At 33.3% G+C, this 22,245-nt stretch overlaps 1 protein-coding gene across 1 annotated transcript in view; it reads left to right on the top strand.

Annotated features, from left to right (window-relative positions):
* Positions 1-16,596, top strand: part of LOC139510750 (uncharacterized) — a 29,250-nt gene extending 12,654 nt beyond the window's left edge. Inside the window, exons 4-7 of the mRNA XM_071297278.1 lie at positions 11,966-12,070; positions 15,460-15,665; positions 15,942-16,188; positions 16,589-16,596. Of these exons, the coding sequence (XP_071153379.1) occupies positions 11,966-12,070; positions 15,460-15,665; positions 15,942-16,188; positions 16,589-16,596 (566 nt within the window). The remainder of the gene's footprint in view (positions 1-11,965; positions 12,071-15,459; positions 15,666-15,941; positions 16,189-16,588) is intronic.
* Positions 16,597-22,245: the final 5,649 nt, after the last annotated feature.

Below are 22,245 nucleotides of genomic sequence, written 5' to 3' on the forward strand. Positions count from 1 at the left end.
AAAATGGCCGCCGTTACCATGGAAACTAAAAAAATGTTAAAAAAAATCAAAATTCTAAATCTTTCGTTATAAGAGCCAACCTAATGAAACTTTATGTAAATGTTGGCAGTGGTGCCCTGAGGTACCAACAGTACTTAGCTTCTGCAAAATCTCTACCATTGCCATGGAAACTGGAAAAAAGTTTAACATTGAACCTATGGGAAAAAACATCAAACCAGTCTTTTCTTAAGGAATATCAGATCAAATTCAAAGAAACTTTATGAATATCTAACATGGCATAAGTCGATGTTGAAACTGTAGTTGGAATTTTCGAAATGAACACTGTTACCATGGAAACTGCAAAAATGTAAAAAAATCTCAAAATGCGCCAAACTTAATGAAACTCATTATAAATGATCAATGTCAAGTAAAGATAACACATTGGACTTCGGAATTTCCAAAATGGCCGCCGTTGCCATGGAAACTACAAAAAAATAAAAAATTTCAAAATGCTCCAAAATTAAGGAAACTTTACAACAATGTTAACAGAAATCTATAGATGCGGTCTTTGACTTTGAAATTTTCAAAATGGCTGCCGCTCACCTGGCAATAGGGGAAGGGTGCCATCCGCTATTGCTTGCAATGGCAAATCTAGTTTTTATTATTATTATTCCACACTTTTTTGTCCAGACTATTTCTTCAAAAAGTTTGGACCAATTGTAATGGAACTATACCAGAATGTTAATAACCATTGTCCGAAGTGCAGTCGAGATTGGCACTTCCAGGATGTCTGTTGTTACCATGGAAACAGAAAAAGAGTGAAAAAATGAAGTTTTAGTTTTTGGTGAATAATTTGACTATGACAAAACATTTAATCATCATATTTTTATACAATGTAGCTGTCCTCTATATACACGCTGTGCATGTTTTTGAGATCCATTGGAACTACGATGTTGCCATAGAAACTGATCAAAAATATCAAAAATTTGAAAATTCTTTAAAAATATATAAAACTTTTACAGAAATGTTGCCTGGCAAATCTAGATGTGACATTCAACTTTGGAATTTCCCAAATGGCTGCCGTTACCATGGAAACAAGGCAAAAACATCAAAATGAGAAAATGTGATGGAACATTCCAGAACATAAGTGTTGTACAGCTATTAAATTTTATATGATTGTAAAATATTATGGGGAGTACAATATGAAGCAGAAGTACGACTTTGGAATTTTCAAAATGGCCGACGTTGCCATAGAAACAGTAAAAACATCAAAATTTTAAAAATGCTTTAAACTTTCTAAAATTTTGCAAACTGATGCATTGTAAAGTTAATAAATTAATTTAATGTTTAAATTTCGAAATGGCTGCCGCTTAGTGGCAATTGGTGGACCAGGGTGACATCCGCTATTGCTTGCAATGGCAATTCTAGTTTTTATTATTTTTCTTCCACACATTTTGTCCAGGAGTTTTATGGAAATCTATTGGACCAAAGTTGATGGAACTCTTTTATATTAAGGACCCTTAGGTGAAGAGTTGCAGGCACCATGGAATGGTTCAAGATGGCTGCCGTTTCCATGGAAACTGCAAAAATGTGAAAAATTTTCAAAATTCAAAATTTTTCATTATAAGACCCAAGTGGATGAAACTTTGTGGAAGTGTTACCTGATATGCCTAGATGTGCATGCAATATCAAGAGGTTCCAAAATGGCCGCCATTGTCATGGAAACAGGGCTAAAGTTTAACATTGACCCTATGGGAAAACACATAAAAGCTACATTTTCTTGAAGAATATAGCATCAATCCCAATGAAACTTTATAGATATGTAACATGGCATGTACCGATGTTGCACCTGTCTTTGGAATTTTGGAAATGGTAACTGTTACCATGGAAACAGCAAAAATTTCAAAAGTTTCAAATTGCTCCAAACTTTATGAAATTTTACTACAATGTAACTATACATTTGTAGATGTGCTCTTTGACTTTGGAATTTTCAAAATGGCTGCCGCTCACCTGGCAATGGGCGAAGGGTGCCATCCGTTATTGCTAGCAATTACAAATCTAGTTATTATTATTATGTCACCCGATCGACAATGTCGGGTGACATATTGCTTTTCCTCTGTTTCTTTTTCCGTATTATTATTATGGCACCCTAAACGGAGTTTGGGTGACATATTGTTATTCTACGTTTCTTTTTGTTTTTTTTATCTTTATTATTTTTCTTCCACACTTTTTTGTCCAGTCTGGAACTCTAATATAAATGGACCAAAGAAGATGGAACTATACCATAATGTTAACCACCAAATGAAGATTTGCTTTTTGGGGGTGGCACTTTCAAGATGGCTGCCGTTACCATGGAAACGGAACAAATGTGGAAAAATCCAGTTTTTTGTTTTGGTGAAGTGTTTGTATATGCTTTAACTCAGAATCATTATATTTTAATACAATGTAGGTGCCCACTATATACAGGTGTTGGATGATTTTGGCACTCATTGGAACTACTATGTTGCCATGGAAACTACTCCAAAAAATTCAAAAATCTCAAAATGTTCCAAACTTAATGAAACTTCACAGTAACGATGAGCAACATTGGAAGATGTTGAATTTGGCGTTGGAATTTCCAAAATCGCTGTTGTTACCATGGAAACAATGCAAAAAGGTCAAAACTTTGAATTTTCACAGAACATTCTAGAACATCAATGTTTAATTTATTCTAGAGACATTAAATGGTATATGATTATGGAGGGAAAAAATTGCAGCGGGGGTTTGACTTTGGAATATTAAAAATGGCCGCCGTTACCATGGAAACAGCAAAAATACAAAAAACTTCAAAATGCTTCAAATTTATTGAAACTTATAACAAATGTTGCTCAGCTAATGTAGACTTGACTTTTGAGTTTGGAATTTCCAAAATGGCCGCCGTTACCATGGCTACCGCTCACCTGGCAATAGGGGGAGGGTGCCATCCGCTATTGCTTGCAATCGCAAATCTAGTTATTATTATTTTTCTTCCACCTAATTTTGTCCGCTCGCTTTCTCAGAGCCAAAGAAACTAATCTGAATGATGGTGCACTATAACAAGGAACCCTGACTTTCCTGTTGCTTTTTAATATTGGCACTTAAATAATGGCTGCCATCACCATGGAAACGGAAAAATGGTGAAAAAATATAATTTTGGAGTTCCTTGAATTATTTGAGAATGCTTAAGCTTAAAATCTTTAGATTTTGATACAATGTAGGTGCCCACTATATACTGCTTTGGGATGATTTTGGCAATCATTGGAACTGCTATGTTGCCATGGATACTACACCAAAAATTTCCAAAATATGAAAATGCTCCAAATTTTATAAAACTTCACAGTAACGATGAGCAACATTGGTAGAGGTGGAATTTGGCGTTGGAATTACCAAAATGTCTGCCGTTACCATGGAAACAATGCGAAACAGGTAAAAATGGTCCAAAAACCTTCAAGTGGCATTTACTTTCTTAAAATGGTAGGTCAAATTGATCGAAACTTTGATGGTATGGTCCCTCCCATGTACCAATGTGGTATATGCCATTAAATTTTGGGAATGGTCTCTGTTGCCATAGGAACCATCACAAATGTCAAAAATTTCAAAAATTTCTAAATGCTTCAAATTTGATGAAACTTTATAGGATTGTAGACTGTCAAGTCTGCATGAGACTTTTGAAGTTGGAATTTCCAAAATGGCTACCGTTGCCATGGGAACTGAAAAAATGTCAAATATTTTCGAAATGCTCCAAACTTAATGAAACTTAATATTATTGTAAACTGGCATGTATAGATGAGACTTTTGACTTTGAAATTTTCAAAATGGCTGCCGTTGCCATGGAAACGGTATAAATATGAAATACTTTAAAATGCTCTCAATATACTGAAAATTTACAAAAAGATGAATAGCCATACATATTTGTGCATTTACTGTTAAACAAGTTTGAAATGGCTGCCGCTTAGTGGCAATAGGGGGAAGGGTGACATCCGCTATTGCTTGCAATGGCAATTCTAGTTCTTCTTATTCTTCCAATGATTTTTGTCCGGCAGATTTTTTGAAGGCAATGGAACCAATCTTAGTGATAGTCAACTATAATGAGGAACACAAAATTTCGGGTTGCAGTAGGTCATAGGACCATTAAAAATGGCTGCCGTTACCATGGAAACGGAAAAATTGTGAAAAATTCCACTTTTTTGTTTTAGGGAATTATTTGGAGATGCTTAGACTTAGAATCATTATATTTTGATACAATGTAGGTGCCCACTATATACTTGTTTTGGATGATTTTTGGCATTCATTGGAACTACTATGTTGCCATGGATACTACACCAAAAATTTCCAAAATATCAAAATGCTCCAAATTTAATGAAACTTCACAGGAACGATGAGCAACATTGGTAGATGTGCAATTTGGCGTTGGAATTTTGAAAATGTCTTGTGTTACCATGGAAACAAGGCAAAAATGGTCAAAACGCTTTAAAAAACCTTAAAAGTGGCATTTACTTCCTTAAAATGGTAGGTCAAATTCATTGAAACTCTGATGGTATGTTCCCTTCCATGTACCAATGGAGTATCTGCCATTAAAAATTTGGAATGGTCTGTGTTACCATAGAAACCAGCCAAAATGTCAAAAATTTCAAAAACTTCAAAATGCTTCAAACTTGATGAAACTTAATATATTTGTTGACTGTCTAGTCTGCATGAGACTTTTGAAGTTGGAATTTCCAAAATGGCTACCGTTGCCATGGAAACTGCAGAAATGTCAAATATTTTCAAAATGCTCCAAACTTAATGAAACTTAATATTATTGTTTACTGGCATGTATAGATCAGACTTTTGACTTCGGAATTTTCAAAATGGCTGCCGTTGCCATGGAAACAGCAGAAATGTGAAACTTTTGACACTGCTGTTATTGTATTGAAAATTTACAGAAAGATATATCGCAATTCATAGATCTGCATTCACTGTTAAGTTGTTTTAAAATGGGTGCCGCTTAGTGGCAATGGGGGGAAGGGTGACATCCGCTATTGCTTGCAATGGCAATTCTAGTTATGTCACCCGATCGACAATGTCGGGTGACATATTGCTTTTCCTCTGTTTCTTTTTCTGTATTATTATTATTATTATACTTCCACCTAATTTTGTCCGCCCGCTTTCTCAGAACCAAAAGTACCAATCAGAATGATGGTGCACTATAACAAGAAACCCTGACTCCCCAGAGTCTGTGCAACTTTGGAACTAAAAAATGGCTGCCATCACCATGGAAACGGAAAAATGGTGAAAAAATATAATTTTGGAGTTCCTTGAATTATTTGAGAATGCTTAAGCTTAAAATCTTTAGATTTTAATACAATGTAGGTGCCCACTATATACCGGTTTTGGATGATTTTGGCACATTTTGGAACTGCTATGTTGCCATGGCAACTACACCAAAAATTTCAAAAATATGGAAATGCTCCAATTTTTTTGAAACTTTAGTATAACGATGAGCAACTTTGGTAGATGTGGAATTTGGCGTTGGAATTTCCAAAATGTCTGCCGTTTCCATGGAAACAATGCAAAAAGGTCAAAATGCTCCAAAAACTTCCGGGTTTGGTGAATAACTTTGGTATGCTTGAACTTAAAATCATCAAATTTTTATGCAATATAGTTGTCCACTATATACAGGTTTTGAATGATTTTGATAATCATTGAAACTACTATGTTACCATGGATACAGGAGCAAAAATTTCAGAATGCTTCAAAATTGATGAAACTTAATATGATTGTTAACTATCAAATCTAGATATGACTTTTGAAGTTGGAATTTCCAAAATGTCCACGGTTGCCATGGAAACTGCAAAAATGTCAAAAATTCTCAAAATGGTTTTAACTTAATGAAATTTGATATAATTGGTAACTGACAAGATAAGATGAGATTTTTGACTTTGAAATTTTCAAAATGGCTGCCGTTGCCATGGAAACGGTATAAATGTGAAATACTTTAAAATGCTCTGAATATACTGAAAATTTACAAAAAGATGAATAGCCATGCATATTTGTGCATTTACTGTTAAACAAGTTTGAAATGGCTGCCGCTTAGTGGCAATAGGGGGAAGGGTGACATCCGCTATTGCTTGCAATGGCAATTCTAGTTATGGCACCCTCAACGGAGTTGGGGTGACATATTGTTATTCTACGTTTCTTTTTTTCTTATTATTTTTATTCTTCCACACATTTTGTCCACGCTATTTCTCGGAATTGAATGGACCAATGTTGATGGAATTATACCACAATGTGAAACACCATGTAAAGTTGTGCAGCAGACTTTGGCATGTGCAAGATGGCCGCCGTTACCATGGAAACAGAACAAATGTAAAAAATATTTTTTTGGTTTTTGGTAAATAATTTGAATATTCCTGAACTGAAAATCATCAAATTTTTATATATTGTTGGTGTCCACCATATACAGGTTTGAGATGATTTTGGGAATCTTTGGAACTACTATATTGCCATGGAAACTAAATCTGTTTAGCATTAAAACCTATGGGGAAAATCTTAAAGTAGTATTTAAACTCTTAAGATGGTATATCCAACCATTAAAACTTTAATGGTATGTTCCTTAGCATGTGCCAATGTGGTAGGTGTCTTTGGAATTTTGGAAATGGTCACCGTTACCATGTAAACAGCAGAAATGTCCAAAAATTTCAAATTGCTCCAAACTTTCTGAATATTGACACACATGTTAAGTGGCACATCAAGAGTTGGTATTCGACTTTGGAAATTCCAAAATGGCCGCCGTTTCCATGGGAACAACATAAAATTCAAAAATTTCAAAATGTTCCAAAATTGATGAACTTTTACAACAATGTTGATAGACATCTGTAGATGGGCTCTTTCACTTTGGAAATTTCAAAATGGATGACGCTCGCCTGGCAATGGGGGACAAGGGTGCCATCCGTTATTGCTAGCAATTACAAATCTAGTTATTATTATTATTCTTCCAACTATTTTGTCCGCCACTTTTCTCGGAGCCAATGGAACCAATCTTAATGATAGTTAAGTATAATAGGGAACACAAAATTGCGGGTTGCAGTAGGGTCTAAGACCATAAAAAATGGCTGCCGTTTCCATGGAAACGGAACAATTGTGAAAAATTCCACTTTTTGTTTTTTGGGAATAATTTGGAGATGCTTAAACTCAGAATCATCATATTTTAATACAATGGAGGTGACACCCATATACTGGTTTAGGATGATTTTGGCAATCATTGGAACTACTATGTTGCCATGGAAACTACACCAAAAATTTCAAAAATATGAAAATGCTCCAAATGTTTTGAAACTTTACCATAACGATGAGCAACTTTGGTAGATGTTGAATTTGGCGTTGGAATTTCCAAAATGTCTGCCGTTTCCATGGAAACAATGCAAAAAGGTCAAAATGCTCCAAAAACGTCCGGGTTTGGTGAATAACTTTGGTATGCTTGAACTTAAAATCATCAAATTTTTACACAATATAGTTATCCACTATATACAGGTTTTGATTGATTTTGACAATCATTGGAACTACTCTGTTACCATGGATACAGGATCAAATATCTCAAAAATTTCAAAATGCTTCAAAATTGATGAAACTTAATATGATAGTTGACTGGCAAGTCTGGATGAGACTTTTGACTTTGGAATTTCAAAAATGGCTGCTGTTGCCATGGAAACAGCAGAATTGTGAATTTTTTTAAAATGCTCTCAATGTACTGAAAATTTACAGAAAGATGTATTGCCATGCATATATGTGCATTCACTGTTTAACAATTTTGGAATGGCTGCCGCTTAGTGGCAATTGGGGGAAGGGTGACATCCGCTATTGCTTGCAATGGCAATTCTAGTTATGTCACCCGATCGACAATGTCGGGTGACATATTGCTTTTCCTCCGTTTCTTTGTTATTATTATTCTTATTCTTCCAATGATTTTTGTCCGGCAGATTTTTTGAAGGCAATGGAACTGATCTTAGTGATAGTCAACTATAATGAGGAACAAAAAATTTCGGGTTGCAGTAGGTCTAAAGACCAATAAAAATGGCTGCCGTTACCATGGAAACGGAACAATAGTGAAAAATTCCACTTTTTGGTTTTAGGGAATTATTTGGAGACGCTTTAACTTAGAATCATTATATTTTGATACAATGTAGGTGCCGACTATATACTTGTTTTGGATGATTTTTGGCATTCATTGGAACTACTATGTTGCCATGGATACTACACCAAAAATTTCCAAAATATCAAAATGCTCCAAATTTAATGAAACTTCACAGTAACGATGAGCAACATTGGAAGATGTGCAATTTGGCGTTGGAATTTCGAAAATGTCTTGTGTTACCATGGAAACAAGGCAAAAATGGTCAAAACGCTTTAAAAAACCTTAAAAAGTGGCATTTACTTCCTTAAAATGGTAGGTCAAATCCATTGAAACTCTGCTGGTATGTTCCCTCCCATGTACCAATGTAGTATCTGCCATTAGAAATTTGGAATGGTCTGTGTTACCATAGAAACCAGACAAAATGTCAAAAATTTCAAAAATTTCAAAATGCTCCAAAAGTAATGAAACTTAATATGATTGTTGACTGTTAAGTCTCCATGAGATTTTTGGAGTTGGAATTTCCAAAATGGCCACCGTTGCCATGGAAACTGCAGAAATGTCAAATATTTTCAAAATGCTCCAAACTTAATCAAACTTAATATTATTGTCAACTGGCATGTATAGATGAGACTTTTGACTTTGGAATTTTCAAAATGGCCGCCGTTGCCATGGAAACAGCAGAAATGTGTAACTTTTGACAATGCTCTGATTGTACTGAAAATTTACAGACAGATATATCGCAATCATTAGATCTGCATTCACTGTTAAGTTGTTTTGAAATGGCTGCCGCTTAGTGGCAATGGGGGGAAGGGTGACATCCGCTATTGCTTGCAATGGCAATTCTAGTTTTTATTAATCTTCTTCCACACTTTTTGTCCACGCTAGTTCTCAGAATCAAATGGGTTAATGTTGATGGAACTCTACTATAATGAGGACCCCCATGTGAAGTTGTGCATCTTGCTATGGAATGGTCCAATATGGCCAGGGCCGTAACTAGGGTTCGAATTCAGGGGAGGCAGGGGTTTGGGGCCGCTGATTGAGGACCCCTTGAGAGGGGGGTTGGGGGACGCAGCTCCCCACCGATTTTTTTCTCTCAGTAAAATGGCTAAAAATGACCCGTTTTCCTTCGATTTCCTTACTTTAAGAAACATCAGTATTGCAGTTTAACCTGGAAGCAATATTTATGCAAAACAAGCTGAGATTGCTGTTCGGGTGAGTTAAGGCTCCGTCTTGAAGGCCGTACTTTGACCTATAATTATTAACATTAAATACATTGGGACCGCTGATTTTTTTTCTGAATATAGCTAAAAATGACCCGTTTTCCTTCGATTTCCTTAATTTTAAGAAACATCAGCTCATTGCTTGATCCTGGAAGCGTTTTTTATGCAAACAATTATTATCTGTATTTAAAGATATTTTTGTTATAAATCAAACAGGTAAGTTAAAAAAACATATAAAGCAAAATCATAGAACGCAAGATTTTTTTTTTTTTTATCTAGGACCTTGAATTAACGTAATTTTAAGTGTACCGTTTTTGTATATAACGACATGTATATAACTACAACCAGGGACCTATATATAATAGTATATACTTAGTATAGAAAGTCCCTGCTACAACGAATGGGAGTGTTTAACTACTAAGGCATTGACCAGATTGTTCTCGTACGATCGGGAGACGTTAAAACAAATTTAATAACCCAACAGCTCATTTAGCCGGTAACGAATTTCCGATATCATAAAAGATTCACAATACAATGGAAACTTCCTCTGCTTAATTGAGCACTTTAATAAAAATGAATAGTTAAGTTTTATTCAAAATTGTCGAAAGCAAAGTTTCATATGTGTTCTCGTACGCATACTGAATAAAAGACGGACGGCCACACGAAAAAAAAATATAAAAATACTGAAACGGTTCACTTTCGATCAAAAATTCGGAAAATGACAGATATATCACGTATCATGATAACACTGTTAAAACTGTACAAACTTGTGTTGTTTTTAATATTAATTCAAGTTCTTCGTGTACATATTGTCAATATTTCATTATAAATAACTTTTTTAAAAAATGTAGAAAATTCAGGCCTGCCTCATAGGTAGTTACGGCCCTGATGGCTGCCGTTTCCATGGAAACGGTAAAAATGTAAAAAAAAATCAAAATTCCAAATCTTTCATTGTAAGACCTAACTGGATGAAACTTTATGGAAATGCTCCTTGGTATGCCCTGATATACTGACAATATTTAGAAATTCCAAAATGGCCGTCATTGTCATGGAAACAAAGTGAAACATTGGCCCTATGGGGAAATATGTTTAAGCTGTATTTTCCACAGGAATATAAGATCAAATCTATTAAAACTTTATTGATATGTTACATGGCATGTCCCAAAGTGGCACCTGCCTTTGGAATTTTGGAAATGGTAACTGTTACCATGGAAACAGCAAAAATTTCAAAAAATTCAAAATGCTCCAAATGTGATGAAATTTTACAATAATCTCAATAAACATGTGTAGAAGCGCTCTTTGACTTTGCAATTTTCAAAATAGCTGCCACTCACCTGGCAATAGGGGGAGGAGGGTGCCATCCGTTATTGCTAGCAATTACAAATCTAGTTGTTCAATGTTATTGTTTTTTGTTTTAATGGTTTAAGATCTTACAGCGGTATTCTACTGTTGCCTTTATTTATGCACCCCTTATTTTATTAATTTTGTTTTTACATTGTATCATAGATCAAATTTATTCGTTCAGTATATGTTTACTATGTCTTTTGAGTTCGCCATTTCAATTAATATTTTATAGTATGTTTTTCTATGTTGTGATGTTACACTATTGTGTTAGATAAGGGTGAAGATTCCTACCTATTGAAACGTTAAAACTCGCAGCGTTTAAATTCACCTGTCCCAAGTCATCAATCTGATGTTCAGTAGTTGTCGTTTGTTGATGTGGTTCATTGTGCTTCTCGTTTCTAGTCTGTATATATAGATTAGACCGTTGGTTTTTCCGGTTGAATGGTTTTTACATTAGTCATTTTTGGGGCCCTTTATAGCTTACTGTTCGGTGTGAGCCAGTGCTCCGTGTTAAATACGGTACTTTGACCTATAATGATTTACTTATACCTATTATGACTTAGATGGAGAGTTGTCCCATTGGCACTCATACCACACCTTCTTATATCTTTTCAAATGTTGAGGTCGTCAAAAAAAAATATGATAACTACGAAAATAATAGTTTTGAGTTTACATTTTAAATCTCATTTCATATACCAAGAAGCATTCTGCCTTTGTTTATGCATTTGGAGAAACAGTTAACTTTAACCTTACATTTTTTTCATGTACTGCTCATGATTCAGGCGCGGATCCAGCCATTTTAAAAAGGGGGGGGGTTCCAACTATATGCTCCCATTCAAATGCATTGATCGGCCAAAAAAAAAGGGGGGGGGGTTACAACCCCCGGAACCCCTTCTGGATCCGCCACTGTGATTTTACTATTTAGACAGACAAGTTTTTTTCTATTCAAAATTGCAGGGATAAGATTACCCCCAGTTTGTGGTGGGGTTCGTGTTGCTTATTCTTTAGTTTTCTATGTTGTGTCATGTGTACTATTGTTTGTCTTTTTTCATTTTTAGCCATGGCGTTGTCAGTTATTTACGATTTATGAGTTTGACTGTCCCTCTGTTATCATTCGTCCCTCTTTTTTTAAATCGTTTGATGTGTTTCAGCTTTTGATTTTGCCATTTTGTCAGGAAATTTCCTTTTTAAATATTCCTAGGAGTTCTGTAGTTTTGTGATTTTACAAGTTTTTAACATTTTTGCCTTTTATAAACTTTTACAACATTGATCATGGAGAACATTTTTGCAGATGGTGCTAACAGCTATAGGGAGATCAACCATACACTAGGTTTTTATCCAGATATTATGTCAGTCAGAACTCACCTTGCTAATGGATATTTATCTGATGCACAAGGTATAATGGTCTTTATGTATCATTCTTAGAAACTGAAATATTATTAACCAATTAATTTTGTACATAATATTAAATACACGACTAGTATATGTGTTACAGTCAATTTGTAAAATAATGGATTTTGTAAAATCCCTGAAATTTCAGTGATTTTGTATAATCACTAAACTGATTATTGATTATATAAAAGCCCTGATTTTGACTGGGGATTTAACAATATCACTGAAATATTTTAAATATTTTTTGACAGATTCCCTGATCAAATTCAGCGAATTTGTAAATATAATAGTTGTTTTTGATTAAAGAATCCCTTTAAAAAAGAAAGCAGTTACACTCAACAAGTTTGAGGTTTGTTCAGCCCTTTATATCAATACTGAGTGAGCAATTTTCGTCAAACAACTGACAAACTGGAGAAAATGGCACAGGCACATAGTTATCTGTCTTTTAATCAAAAGCAAACTATTATGGTCTTTTTTAAATTGTGACTTGGATGGAGATTTGTCTCATTGGCACTTCTTTGAAAAGCAGATACGTAATTAGTTCTACAGAGAAGTAAGTGTTAGTACGCCTTTCAAATGATTGTATCTTAACTTTCCACGTACTTAAATAAGGTTGGAATAAAAAAGCTGGCTGGTGTGTTAATATGCTCTACACGTTACATGTACACACTATTTTTGAAATATCCAAATAGGATCTGTATTGGAGTCATGTTTGTGTCATATGGGCGGAGTAATATATGGGTATGACCATCAAAAGATACGATTGTGGGTGCGAGCTGGTACGTACAAGACTAATAATTATTTTCAAACAAAACAATAAGGATAATATGATTATTTCGAGTTAACAAACAATATTAGAATATTAATGACTAATTACATTACATGTATGCTTCATTATAAAACGTTGTTTGGATTGGCTAACAGCAATCTCGTGTCAGTCTGAAATCAACCTTCATTTCAAAATGAAATGCAACATTTATTTATGATGACACGTGTTTCCACAATAAAGTTAACAGGTAAATAAAAGAAAAACATTGACACCTAGCAAAACAATGTATAATTATAAGTATTGATTGCTTATTTTAGTAATTTTATAGAGTTTTTCAAAACATTTACTAAATTTTATAATCGGTACATCATTTGTCAATATAAATCAACATGCAGACGTCTTAAACGTTCATGTATTTCACATCAAATCTATTACGGTAATATTGTTTACAAAGGACAAAAATATCGGCATTCACCACAAAATTAACCAAACCTTTAAACAGACTTTGTCTGCTATATGGTCGGGTTGTTGCCGCTTTGAAACATTCCCCACTTCCTTTCTCAATCTTATTATTCAGAAGGAAATTAGTAACGATACTGTTGTCAGGTCACTAAGGATTGTATATTTCAGAATTAATATGGATTCACTTGTAGGGTCTATGCATTGGAAGTAAACGCATTTATTTTAAACCAGTTGTTGGCATGATACGGGTTATGTGCTATTCATACATTTTATAATAGTATAATACTGAACCCCTAATGGGAGGAATTTTGCATGATTTTCACTTTTCAATCAGTTTAATTGAGGTCTGGAGCTGGCATGTCAGCTACTGCTAGTAGTCCTTTGTTGATTATGTGTCCTTGTCATTTTGCTTAGTTTCTTTTGTTACTTATTCTAACATCGGATTCGGACTTCTTTTAACTTGAGTTTTACTGTGCGCATTGCTGTTTGTTTCTTTATTCTACATCGGCTAAAGGTATAGGGGGAGGGTTGAGATCTCACAAAACATCGCCGCATTTTTGCGCCTGTTCCAAGTCAAGAGCCTCTGGTCTTTGTTTGTTTTGGAGTTTTTAAATTTAAGTTCAATTATATGTTTTGGAGTTTTTCTCGCTGCTTTGAAGACCTATTGGTTGCCTGAAACTGGTATCCCCTGTCTAATCGGGTTGTTGTCTCTCTGATAATTTCCCCATTTCAATTTCCATTGTATTGTAAAAGCGTTGATCATGCACTCACTTTGAGAATGAAGCGCTTTTGTGATTCATACAAAATAGATTTTGGTCAACCCTTTTGTATCCCAAGAAATTTATAAAAAGAAGCTTTTAATTCTTTTTAAATCGACATTTAAAAAAGATCGAAGAAACATTACTAAAAGAAAACTAAAAGAAAACTGCTCCTGATAATTTTAGACCTACATAGAATAAACTGTTTTCTGCTGCACATTATCAATAAAATTCATGGTCATAATCGCCATTACAGAATAACAGATGTTCAAGTATTGTTTTCTTCTGGTGGTTGTGCAAAATAAAATCTTCTATAGATAAACATAAATATCATGGGGTATTCTTCAATGAGACAGGAACCCAACGACAAATAATAACACTTAAAGTTTTTTTCTGTATTCGAAATATGAAACAAATGAATCTGACAAACAAGTATTTAATGTGTATTGTCATGGTAACAAGTTAACAGCAATGATTATGGTCCGCAGTGCTTTTTTTCATTGTGATTTATTACCTGAACTAGTACATGACTGTATGTTCTGTTTCAAACTCACACCACGTTAACTACATATGTGTGGAAATTTGTAAAACGCAAGTTTCTTTTAATCAGACTTTGTGTTGTGTATAAGGTAAAAAAATCAGAAAGATCAACCTACATGATCTATAGAACTTAGTTTTATTTAAACTTGTCATACTCCAAAATGAAAACCACTCTTTTTTGCAATATTTACGAAAAGATTTTTAATGCTAGTAAGTTAACTTATCAGGGTGACAGCACTTGACCCTATGGTACCCTTGTTTAACTTCTCGTTGATCGCATTTTGTGGTTGTGTCCAGGATTAGACCTGGATTATAAACTGTCATATAAGTTAATAGAAAAATAAAGCACTGGCGGAAAGAGCTGGTATATTTCAGACGGTGCTTTGCTTTTTGGCCAATTGAAATGTTATTTGAGCCACAAACCATATTTCATTGGGCCAATAATACAGGTAGATACAGATAAATAGTATAAACAAATAGCTCTGTTCAAGCGAAACTTTTAATAATAACTTTTTAAAACACTTTGATTGCATAATACAACACATTCCTCTGAAATCATCGTTACCATGCATAATGAAAACACTATACACTGATACATTCAAATAGACATGTTCACTATAAGTCGATACCGAAACAGAAACCGAAATAGTAGTGAGGAAAACGGTAAATGTTTATAATGTTATTTAACTTAACCCCTTTTACTCCATTATATTGTTTGAAATTTGAATACTATAGATGGAGTATAACATTAATTCATCAATTCACATGAATCAATAAAAAACAAAGTTAAATTCAACCATTCTAATGTTTTGAGTCACCATTGACGGTATACTTATATATGATTCTTTTCGCAATCATTGACAGGTTATGCTACATTTACATCAGTTGATGGATGGGCAGGATCATTAGGTGCGTTTTACAACGGTAGTGTAGAAATCCTTGCATGGACAATGGACAATTTTCACCGGTCAATCCAGAAAGTTTTTACGGTCATGAAAAACTGTAGTACACAGTCAAGTTTACATTTTCAAGAAGGTTTAGATTTAAACAACATTTTTATTTCAACAAAGGTATATTTTTGTTTGTTTCAGAGTACATTTGATAGAAATAATCTGTACTTAAGATTAAAGAGCATAATGTACATAACAAATAACAAATCGAGCAAATATTACCTCACATAGTAAATCATTATCTCTCTTGTAATGATTTCTGAAAATTATGAGAAAAAATTTATCCATTTTCTCGTATTGCATTATATTCTAAAACTTAATCGCTCACTGATACTTTAACCAGAATTATATATTTGATTAGAAATTAGAGATTAGACTTTCCGAGATATTTTGTAGGTTAGGATTTCGACTGGAAACAGCAATAACAGTGGCATGGAGTTTAATGCTGTAGGATCCTCAATGGCGTCTGGATTAAATCCATATGGTGGAATAGTTTATGTGTATACAACAGACAGTATAATGTTTTGGATTCCAAAAGCAGAAAAGGGACATCTCATATATATCGGTGGTATTTGGGGATCTGGACGACAAAGTGAATCGGCCGATGTAGTAGATGTGAATGTCGTTGTATATTATTTATCAGGTAAATCTAAATCATTCGTTTTCATTTTACATTTATTCACTACCGCTACAGTTTTAATCTTATCTAATAAAGGGATGTGGTATGATTGTAAAGGAAATCTGTTGAACATAGTCCAAATGTTCAAAGTTCAACAAAGCACTCTACCCTCTAGTCCGACACAACCCAAGAACAAATGTTAGATAAGTTGGAAATGTCTGAAATCATAAATCGAAATGAAGCACAAAGCACAAAGTATCGATCAATGAGTACTCGGTTAAAGCTAGATAAAAATAAATAGCAACTAATAGATAAAGCATATCATATCCCGCTGGACTGAGTAAAAATGCACGACCTTGTGCAATGTCAGAATATAAGTATGTACTAATGACAGGATAAAAGACTATGACTTTTTTTTTTACAGTGACATGATAATATATAAGTTATTTTCATTTTCAGGAACAACGTTTTATGCACTCTACCATAAAATTAATCAAATGACGAAATATTTTTACACCGCCTATATATTTCAATTACAAAAAAATGTTTCAAATAATACACTTTGTCATTGCTTTAAGTGAGGCAAGTGTACAATTCCTTCTAGTTTCATAAATCAGTTTTGAAACTAATTATTATTGTGTTCTAAGAATTACAGTTTAAGCCCAACATGAAGCGATTTTGACCAAAACATCAGGACCTATAATGTATCAATAATAAGCCATGAGTTTTACGATTTTGAGCTTGACTCATGGCATATACACGTGTATATAGATGAAGACTTTTATGAATAGACCAAGATGAATTATTGTTTTTGCCTTATTTGCGATTAAGTCGCGAAAACTGAAAACTTTGGGGTTCATTTCTGATGTAGGCACTGTAACATTTGTAAAAGTTCATTATGGACATAGAAACGACTAGTGTTAAGTCAAGGACATTTGGTATTATTGTATGCATTGGCATTGGCACATTTCATTTCCTTACAGTTCATAGGTCCCAAAACTCAGTTACGGTTCATCGATCGACAATTTTGGAAAAAATTTGAAATTGATACTAGAAGCTGGTAGAGTATTCGTTAGGGATAAGAATAAGCTAAAAATATTGATATGTCACGGACCTCCTTTACGAGATATATGAGATTTAAAATATGGCGGGAAAAGGCTGACTCGGACTTTTACCTTATATTTGCATTGGTATTATTTGGGTTTCAAAACAAAAGAAAGAAAATTAAGAATCTTCTAAAATTTTGGCAAATGACCTTTCATGAGCTATTAAACTTATCTGAAAAAATAAATTGGTGTTATGGGTCAAAATAGTTTACCTTGCTTAGTATGGGAAAACCCCAAAGAGTCCGAAAATTTGACATGAATTCCAAAACCTCACCTAAGTACATCCTTAAATATTTAATGTGTTATATTTGTACCTATTTGTTGTTTATAGCACATGACGTTCTAATAATTTTCGTACCCCGGAGATGCTTGAACTGTATACGTCATTGTGATGTACATTGGATGGCAATCATTTTGCAGTCATACAGCGTTGCTATGTTTATTTCAACATCTGCATCATACTTTTAAAAATACATTGGCGAAATACATCTGTTTAAAAAACCCGAATATTACACCTAATAGAGGAGTAGGGTCCGTTTCGCTGTATTAACATCACACCAAGGCCATTTAGAAAAAAGTCTGTCTCGTAACAGTAGAAAACACTGCAAAAAGCATATATATTTGTTTAATAATATATTAATTCAGCTGTTTCATTTAGATACCCGGTCAAGTGTCACTCAAACATGTGGTAAGTTATTCTATATAAAAACTAATTGTTTAGGAATTCAAATAAACTCTATGTAAGGTCGTATTACAGTATATAAGTACGATTACAGAAATAATTGTAAATACATAAATATGTAGATGTTAATTTATGGGTAATACAAATTAAAAATGATACAGTTCTTTTATAATAATCTTTATCATTGAACAAAATAATCGATTATTGTGATAGTAACAGCCCTTGTTTCATTTTTTTTAATATACTATTTTTAATACTTAATTTGTTAGATGGACATTTTTACATGTAGTTACTATATATGCTTAGCTTGATTATATGCTGCTGTTGAAATAGAATATATTAATTAAGTTTACCTAGTGCTAGATATTTTATTATATTTCTGCAGTATGTGTACCTTGTTTATTAATGTATGGAAGTTCTCTACCACATTTCTTAAGCACACGTATGATTATTTTTCCTGTTGTTTCATTGAAGTGGAGAAAGTTGAAAGCTGCTTAGCTTATTATTGTTTTATATATTTCCAAATAAATATTGAATGTTTTGTTAAAAGTAAAAATAATATGTCTATTCTCTCAAAGTAATTATAATTTAATGTAATGGGAACTCTTTGTATGATGTGAGAGTTAAACTTTTATTCTATTTTAGATCAGTCCAGTTTCTTCACTTTTTGTCTACATTTTTAGAACATGAAGGAAATGGTCCAAATATATTCAATATATAAAAGACTCCCCACGTTCGATACTAGAAAAAATCAATAAGTATATGAACGACTGATGAATCTAATGTAGACAAAACTTGCTTTCTGGAGTAAAAAAATATTAGCCAGTTCGCAAAGTTTAAGATAAGGTTTCTTGATATGAAGCCGGAAAAAAGGTACGTACAGCATGAGTTGACATGAATTTATTTTAGATTTTCAATAAGAAAAATTTAAGGAACAGTTTATATTTATAAAAGTCAGAGAAAAACATGTTTTTTTAACATTATATCGTGACATTTTTGTTTCTTGAATTGTCATGTCCCAAGTCAGGAAAATAGTAGTTGTTATCTTATAGTTCTTTTCTGTGTGTGTTGCATTTTCGTATTTTTTTATGCGCTTCAGTGTTTCTGTTGTGTCTTTGTTTATTTTCGGTTTTAGTTTGTAACCCGGATTTGTTTTCTCTCAATCAATTTATGACTTTTGAACAGCAGTATACTACTGTTGCCTTTGTTTGATACAATAAAGTATTTATGCACACATCATACTACACATTTGAAATAACATGAAGAAATCCATGACGATTATTTATATAGTCCCTTAGGTTTTAAAAAGTACGCATAAACGAACAAAAATAACACTTTATTTCGGCAATTGTTTCCTTCTCTGATAAATTTTTATGATAAATTTTGCAAATCATTATATTTTTTTTCGTCAAATACAAACAACAGACGTGTTAAGTACATCTGCCTGAAATTCAAATAAAATGTATTTAATATGATCAAATTTTGAATGATTTTCAGTAACTATTTTTCCTTGATGCAAATTACAATTTCAGAAAGAGAAAAACAATCTTGTAATGAAACATTTAATTCTGAAACTTGATACTACAGGAAAGCAATCTATTCTTAATTTCCTGATAATCATGAAAGTCACCAAAGCTTCATTTATAAAATTAAGTCTATTAAAACAAAACCACACGTTTATCATAGAATTTTTTTTTTCTAGGCAATTCTTTTGCATATTAAGATTGAACAATATAGATTTTTGGATATCTTTCGAATATTATTTTTCAAAATGTTGATGAGGAAGCATAAAAATACGCAAAACCTTAAGGGAAAGTTATCTTTATTAATAAATTATATGTCATTTTGAAGTGAATAGCTGATTTTGTTCTGACACTTTTAATCATGCCATTCGAAACCATAAGAAGTATGTTATCTCTACAAAGAAATTGAAAACGAAAATCAATGAAGATCATTAAAGTTTTATAAAATAATAAGAATAAGCATTAAAAAACACAGAAAACGCAGACATTTTGGCAGAACGATGAAAACCATGAACAAGTTTACGATCTTAGTTCTTTCAGCTTTGATAATGTTAACACTTAGCCAGTTACATGAGGATACGGTAGAAAATAACAAAAGTAAGTATGGATTTTCATAACTACCACTGGTTTAAAATTATTTAAATTAGTATATTCGTGAATTGATTTTCAGCGACGTTTTTTCATTAGAGAAAATACTTGAAAGAAAGTTTAGTCAAATTTTGATGTATATATTAAAGAGATTTTAGAAATGTCTATGAGACTTGGTGATTGTTTCTAATTATATGTTTGAATGAAATTTTCTCTGGATTTAAATTGCCTGTTTATGATGTACCAATTTTTAGGTTTGATATCTTTCATGAGTTTTTATTTGATAAAGCCACAAAAGAGGACCGACATGATTGTTTCATATTCTACACATTATGTTTGTAGAAGGATATGGAGACTGTATCAAAGAGTGTAAGGAAGAAAATATGAATACAGGGGATTTGGAATTTGGTATGTTTATATAAACATATTAAAAATGTGTAAATGATCTAAATGAGAGTTTCTTGTACTGATGTATAAGTAAATTTCTTTGACTTAAATAGTTATCAATTTTACCAGGATTATAATTTAGTACGCCATACGCGCGTTTCGTCTACATAAGACTAATCAGTGACGCTCATATCAAAATATTTATAAAGCCAAACAATTACAAGGTTGAAGAGCATGGAGGATCCAGAATTCCACAAAAGTTGTGCCAAATACGGCTAAGGTAATCTTAAACGTTCAAGAGATCTACAAGAATAGCACATACGAACATGTTTTGACCAAAAAAACCAAACTGTATGTAATATATAAAAAAGAAGAAGTAAAATGATTGCCAATGAGACAACTGTCCACAAGAGACCAAAATGACATAGACATTAACAACTATAGATCACCGTACACCTATACCGCATAGTCAGCTATAAAAACTAACGGCCTTATTTATATGAAAAAATGAACGAAAAACAAATATGTAACACATAAACAAACGACAACCACTGAATTACAGGCTCCTGACTTGGGACAGGCACATACTTAAATAATGTGGCGGGGTTAAACATGTTAGCGGGATCCCAACCCTCCCCTAACCTGGGACAGTGGTATAACAGTACAAAATAAGAACGAACTATAAAAATCAGTTGAAAAAGGCTTAACTCATCAGATGGACAAATATACAAGTGGATAGTACTTCATGCAAAGATTTGTTTATATTTTGTTGAAATATAGTGATAAAAAGTTTAAGAAAAGAAATTTTTAAGTGTATGTCTATATTGATATTTCATAAGGTATCCACATTAAAATTCTGGAAAACCAGGCTAAACAATTTAATATTCGACATCTAGCTTAAAACATGAACATCATGTTTGGATTATTTATTCAAATGTCTAGTATAGATTTTTTTTTTTTTTGTGTTTTTAACTCCACTTTTATTGGTGGAAAAAAACACCGACCTTCGGTAGGAAAACTGACAATCCTAGTCAATTATGATTATAGTCGAGTGCACCCGCACGAGCACGGTTCGAACTCACAACCTCAGTGTTTACTGGCTAGTGATTACTGTAGTAAATACACCACTCGGCTACGGGGCCCCCTGTCCAGAATACGCCATTCTCTCTTGTTTAAGTAGCACTCTTTGCTAACCGGCCATTGATCTAATTACTGATTTTAGGAAATCCCGGCACCGGAGAAAGTCTTAGGTATCTAGAAGAATGTATAAAGGAAAGATGTTTGCAAAATTTGTATGTATCAAGTTTCTTATATTTTAAGATTAACTATAGTTCACCTTACGGCCTTTAGCAAAGAGCAAAAATTTTAGCGCTTGTCAGGCTTTATACACACCGTTCGTCACAACAAAACGTAAACCAATCAAAGAGAAAACCAGACTGACTAAATCCCGCCATTACCTAGGACAATGGTACAACAACCAAGACAAGAAATACTATTACGTAATTCATCAAACTAAGAAAACCACTGAATTGCAGGGTCCTGACTAGTTCAGGAACATCTACAATTTTGAAGGATTAAATATGTAAGACCCCCATCTTCAAAGTTAACCTTGGGCGTGCAGTGGTGAAACAGCATAGGATAAGAACATACCTTAGAAAATCTGTTGAAAAGGGATTGATCAGATCAATACAAGATACAAAAACAAAACAAATAACAGAACACTTTAGTTCCGAAGTTCCTGCCATCTGTTAGTACTCGCCGTTATAGAAAGCTGTTTCAAAGCCAATAACAATCA

The sequence above is a fragment of the Mytilus edulis genome, chromosome 2, assembly GCF_963676685.1.
Source record: "Mytilus edulis chromosome 2, xbMytEdul2.2, whole genome shotgun sequence".
NCBI classification, from domain to species: Eukaryota; Metazoa; Mollusca; class Bivalvia; order Mytilida; family Mytilidae; genus Mytilus; species Mytilus edulis.